At 44.0% G+C, this 6,374-nt stretch overlaps 1 protein-coding gene across 4 annotated transcripts in view; it reads right to left on the bottom strand.

The window, feature by feature from the left end:
* The window catches only part of ptprub (protein tyrosine phosphatase receptor type Ub), a 188,094-nt gene that overhangs the window by 67,814 nt on the left and 113,906 nt on the right, over positions 1-6,374 (bottom strand). For all 4 annotated transcript variants that reach the window (XM_005744492.2, XM_005744491.2, XM_005744490.2 and 1 more), the window contains exons 6-7: positions 3,523-3,697; positions 646-939 (exon numbers count right to left, since the gene is read on the bottom strand). In XM_005744492.2, coding sequence (XP_005744549.1) covers positions 646-939; positions 3,523-3,697 — 469 coding nt within the window. The remainder of the gene's footprint in view (positions 1-645; positions 940-3,522; positions 3,698-6,374) is intronic.

Below are 6,374 nucleotides of genomic sequence, written 5' to 3' on the forward strand. Positions count from 1 at the left end.
AAATGTTCTCACTTTTGTAACAACTCCAAACAGGAAACAGCTGACAAGACTGTCATCGTCTCTTCACACATGACAGCATACAAGATTTAGAGCTGCACACTGGCATAAACAAGATGTTAACGATAAGGCAGACATTCATCTGTTATTCAAATTAAAGCTTCCCCATGGAGCTTTCGAGTGGAGCGTCTTCTTATTGTCTCGTGCACACGCACTAAGAGGCACGTCGACGTGAGGTGGCGTGACAGGTAGCGGGTCATGGAAAATATCAACGAGCCGGCACAAGCAGGAAGGACTCGTACTGCTTAATAGTAAACACGTAAACCGAGGTTGAAGCTTTGCAAGAAGGGAAGCACAATCATGTGTGTGCATATCAGGGATATGCAAAATGAATTTTGGGGGATTAGCAGCAATTTTTGTCTGCTTACAAGGAATCTCCAGAGAGTACCGTGCAGTATGGATGATACACTCCTCAAGAGTGTGTTTAGCTCCTTATGTCATCGTTTGGTACATTTACCCCATTAATCTTCTTTAAATCCTTAAAAGAAAACACACTTCCTGTGTTAAAAGAGAGAATATATACAGCATAAAATCCCATTTTTATGAAGCTCTTATGAACCAAAGAGTTTGGGAACAATTATTAGTCACCTGCACACTTGGTCCTGCTCACGAGAGGAGGTCCCGGAGGGCCGGTTCCGCCCTCTCCCGGTCGAGTCAGCAGCACGCTGATGTGATACTCTGTGTCTGGATCCAGGTGCCACAGCTTATAGGTGACCATGTTGACTCCATGCACCTCTGACCATGGAGACTGGCTGGCACGATACTCAATCTCCTTCCTGATAATAGGGCCATCTCCCAGGATAGAGTTGGTGTTGAGCTGGATGATCAGGTAAGTGGAGCCAGCACGCAGAAGCTGAGGCGGCGCAATGGGGGATGGGGGTACTGTCGGAGAAAATGAAAAGCAGTGTTTTCTCGTTTTGCTGGTTAAGAACACATTGGTATTGATAAAAGCACTTCCTGGCAGGCCGGCAGCACTGCTGCACGATCTAGGGTGGTAAAGTTGTGCTATTAATTTTACTAATCAGTCGTATGCAAATAGATTTCTGGCTATGTTAAAGCCCACTGAGTCTTAAATGAGTCTCCAGAGACTGCAGGATGTGAGCAGGTCAAACTATGTTCAAATAGCAGATTAGTCATACCTATTAACGGGTTCAGAGCCTTGCATACAGTTTTTAGCAAAGGGGTGAATGCAAAAAACAGCTGTGCATGCGTCGCATTGAACGTGACATTATCTGTAACTCAGGCAATAATTACTGTGCGTGTTTTTCTCCAACTTCTCAGACAGCCGGCCACCACAATGAAAGAGCTGAATACATTACTGCTGGTAAAGCCTGGCAAACTGAGAATTAATACCACTGCCCACGTCACTTTCTGGCAGATCCAAGCCGCTAAACACTTACACAGGCAACCGTGAGAGTGAGGGATGGGAAAGCCAAAAGAAATGTGGACAAAGCATGAGAAAAGATCAGAGTTAGATCTGTGGCTGTGACTAATCCTTCATCCCTGCCTCTGTCTTTTATGGCCCTCCTCTCTGTGGGTTTTTCGACAACTTCACCTCTACTCTGTATTGCTTCTTTGTGCCTGCAGCAGCTCATCTTTTAACTGTCAATGGATGCATCTATAATAAAAGGCCAAATTTGAGCAAACAGGCAAACAGCCAGTGCGATTACCTTCAAAGCATCTCACCTACCCCTTTCACACTTTAAGTAGACTCAATTTTATCTGCTAATTTATCGTATCCCCCCCTAGTTCATTAATAGTTGTCACTTCCATGAAAACAAAGCAAGCTCTCAGTGCTAGTGTCTGTTTGATGTGGGACTCCTCGTCGGTGCAACATTTGTTTCTGCCAATGCATTTTCAAATATGCTTAGGACAGAATATGTGTGCACATATAAACTCAGGGCCCACAACAATAGCCCGAGACATACGGACAAGGTAAAACTGTTTTATTAATCATGTAGCTATCTCCGAGCCCTCCGTGGAGCAGTAGAAGGGTTTACTATGATTCTCGCATTCTTTCTGCATTATATAAACGAGTAGATCCAACTCATTAAGGGGATGATTAGACTCTTTTTAGCAGAGCAGAGGGGAAAAGGGATTTATGAAAGCCTTGTTAAGTCAGCGAAGAGCACAGCCAGTTATGGAGTTTCAGGCAGCTGACATGAGAATAACTTAACTGGCCATCGCATATACTGGTGGTGCAGCCTTGCCAGAAAGAACATCTTTGTCCTGATTATAACAAAATAAGGAAAGCAACAACCACAAAGACACAATGACACTTATTCACTGAGAGTGTGAGCAAATCACAGCCATCTGTCAAGTACATTCGCTGTGTCCTGGTTTTCTGGCACTCGCTGGTTAACGTTCTAGCAAAGGGGGCTCCTTTTTGCAGCAAATCAGTCTTTCACAACACTAAAATCAACCCACGTTGTCTTATCAGTAAAAGGACTATGGAAGTGAGGCATTACAAAGCTCATATGTGCCATGTTCACAATGTAATTTAAGCATGTGAGCATCCTAACATTCACTAACTCGTAGTAAATACAGCTGACGTTGATGGATGGTTTGAGATTATGGTGCTGCAAAAAAAAAAAAAAGACAATCTCATGCATGTGCCCAGCACTTAAAAAAAACTACAAAAGCGTGGGACTTCCTCGTGGTGGGATCCTAACTGTTGGCTAAAATTCACAGCAGCCCATCCAACGGTTGTCCACCAAAGTGGTGGACTGCACCAATCTATCAGCCAGCCAAGCGACAGACACTGATATCCACAGAGCCACTCTGCTAGCTTGGCTTAAAAACTCCTTTTGAGCTTGTCCTCACTCTCATTTGCGCTCCATTCAGTCTTTAAAAACGTAATAACAAGAGCATACAGTAGAGGACAAGGGGATTGAGAATCCCTTACATCCTTATTTTCCTTTCTTTACTTTGCTGAGGGCTCGGGTTTGTTATGCCAGCAAACCATCCCGCAAGCCATGTCATTACTATGCTGTCAAAGCGGTGGTGTTGGGCGGTGGGGATGGAGTGAGTAATGGTAGTGAGGTCACCATCTGCGCTACATGATATGACAAGGGCTGCAGGAGTCCCAGGCAAGTGAACAGCCTTCTGACAGAGAGCTGAAGAGCTCAGTATGGCAGTGTATCTGGCAACTACAGCTCAGGATGCCGCACATGCCAGGGAGACTGTGGATATCACTTAAAAAGCCTTCAAGTGGTCGCTGTAGCATACAAGTTGTGAATAAGAAATTTCTCTGGAAATAAATTAGAATAAATGCGCGAGACATTCGCAGTCATGCACAAATGATATCCTGTGGGTATCTGTTTCCTTTTTAATTCTTCTTTCAATCACACGCAGTACTGTACCGTGTCCAAGAAAAGCAGGAAATCATAACGGCTGGGATGATGGAGAATGAAGGCTAAAAGAAAACAATAATAACAGTCAGAGAAAAGGGAAAAGGATGTTTACCTTTGACAACGAGTTCAGCAAAGTTTGAGACTCCGGAGCCTCTGGGGGACTGAGTGACGCAGCGGTAAAGGTCTTGATCAGTTCGCTGGACGCTGTCGAGCTGGAAGGACACCACAAAGCGCCGATGGCTCAGGTGCTTGACTGACGCCATTGTTAAAATGTCCCCATTGTGTCTCTGGAAAGCAGAAAAGGACATGGTCAGAGAAACCAGGATAGGCCATGACCTGTCCCTCTCACACGCACACAGATATAAATCATCTTATACAGCACAATAACACAGTCTTTTACACCCGTACGCACATAAGTGTAGATGTTTCTGTAGTAGTGTGAGAAATTCACAAAATACAAATGCATAATAACTCTGAATGACGTAGTCAGAGTCTTTAAAATCTAGAGCTATGCAAAAAAAAAGACAGGCATTAAAGGCTGAGATGTCCTCACTGTTACTCTTTAGTATGAGTCAAGTTGTCAACACCCAAGATCTTTGGCATGGGATAATGCAACATGATATAGTCTCTCCATTACACCCTCGACATCTTTCAGACTCAGTGTCCCAGTTTGTAATGAAGGCCTGAAGGACGGCAGAAGACAACGGCTGTCACATACTGAGTGGCCCTCACCATGACTGGAAACTGACCTTCAGTTGTAAAATTAGCGGAGTGTCCCTTCAGCTGATGGAAGACCTCGCTGATTGACTCACTAATTAAAACAGATTTTTAGCAAATATTAGTTATTTAAAGGCATGAAAAATATGCAGATGTTCAATCTGCATGGAGTTGTATGCTTTACGTTGACAGTATTAGTATTACAGAGCATGTTTGTGTCATATCCACGCGGAATCCCAGAATAGCTGGGGATGTTTGCCTGTAATGTTATAGCATATACCATCACCAGACACTTCATTAGGTATACTCTGCAACTTTTGCAGTTTTTTTCTGACTTCTGACTCTGGCACCAGTAAAACAAGCTCCTGAAAACACTCCTCAGAGATTTGGGTCCATATTAATGCAAAATAGCATCACACAGCTTCTGCAGATTTGTCAGCTGCATATCCAAGTTGAGAATCTACTGTTCCACTACATCCCAAAGGTGCTCTATTAGATTGAGATCTGGTGACTGTGGAGGCCATTTGAGTACAGTGAACTCATCATCATGTTTAAGAAACCAGTTTGAGATGATATTCGCTTTGTATCACTGTGCGTTAACCTGCTGGAAACAGCCATCCAAAGATCAGTACACTGTAGTCATAAAAAGTCAGTAATAATACTCAGGTTATGAAAATCACTTAGTACTAAAGAGCTCAAAGTGTGCCAGGAAAATATCCCTGATACTATTACACCACCACCTGTCTGAACAATTGATATGAAGCAAGATGGATCCATGCATTCATGTTGCTTATACCAGATTCTGACCCTACCATCTGAATGTTGCTCCACACATCCAACCAGTCAGTGTTTTTCCAGTTTTCGATTGTTCAATTTAAGCTTATGCAAATTGCAGCCTCAGTTTCCTGTTCTTAAGGGACAGGAGTCACACCCACAGTAGTCTTCTGTTGCTGTACCCTGTTTAACATATTCAGAGATGCTCTTCTGCATATCTTGGTTGTAAGTAGCTTTTATTTTGAGTTGCTCTTGTCCTCCCATCACGCAGTCTGGGCATTCTTCTCTGACATCAACAGAGGTCAGCAGTTTCTGAAATACTCAGACCAGCCAAACAACCAGCAAATGGTGCCAGACTGGCACATTCGAAATCCCATTCAAGTAACAAGAAGCTGACCAAGCATAGCTAATAAAGCAGCTGGTGAGTTTAGGTGTATAAGGAGTCTTTGCCTTCTTTTAGTTTTCCTGCCTTCTATTTGCCTCTGCTCCCTTGTTTTGGTACTTTGTTTACTTTGTCTTTTAAGTACGGGTTCATTATGTTTCATACACTGATGTTTTTATTATAAACACCCTTGCACACACAACATCCAGCCTTCCCTATTAGCACGGGACACACACACACACACTAACAACCTTTATGGTTGCCTCCACAGTTACCGCACCGTGAACTCCTGGAACACAAAGCTAATAATGTAGCAATACACAAATTATTGCTATCTGGGTCACTTCTAGTTAGAGCTGTGTGATTAAAAAGAAGAATAGTCCAGTTGTGTACAATTTCATTAGAATGGAAGGACCATCTCCCTGATTTAATCATGCAATATTACGATCAGACGTGCTTTAATGAAAACAAATGAAATCTTGTTAAAATAATAGTGATTATGGGGGTAATATATGTCATGAGCGTCGTGCCCTAATGGAGCCCATCTTCGACTTCATCTGTCCTTAGCGTGCAATGTTATTGAAGCAAAACATTTAACCGTTCAACAGTTACAATCGGGAGACAGATGGACTTTAATGCATCAAAGTTTAATCACTTTAGCACAGATAATACTTGAATGATGGCATGAAGAGGCACGAAAGTGCAGAAATGGCCGCTGCTGGCTCTGAGAGGCACCAATCTGTCTGCACTTCAGAGGATGGGGTGTATGTGCTTGTGTGTCTATGTGCAGCTTCTGTGTGTGTAGGGCTAGGCCTGGGTCTGGGGCTCCCTGAGCATTGATCCCCACATTGCTATTAAGGGTGGGCCTCTCCGTTGCACGGTGGAGGCTCCACTGGGTGTCAAGCGGTTCTCGGGGGCCCGGAGTCTGGGGGCCCCATCCTTAGCTTGGCCGGGATGATTGGCTGCTGCCTCTGGTCCTCTGGCACTCTTGCCCTTGGCTGTAGAAGCTCCATCCAGGACCTCCAGGGTCTTTCCCTGTCTGCCTCTAGCTCTTGGGGGGGCATGGTTGGAGTGTGACCCACATTTTCAAG

Source organism: Pundamilia nyererei, unplaced genomic scaffold, assembly GCF_000239375.1.
Source record: "Pundamilia nyererei isolate P.nyererei 1_Seehausen unplaced genomic scaffold, PunNye1.0 scaffold00144, whole genome shotgun sequence".
NCBI classification, from domain to species: Eukaryota; Metazoa; Chordata; class Actinopteri; order Cichliformes; family Cichlidae; genus Pundamilia; species Pundamilia nyererei.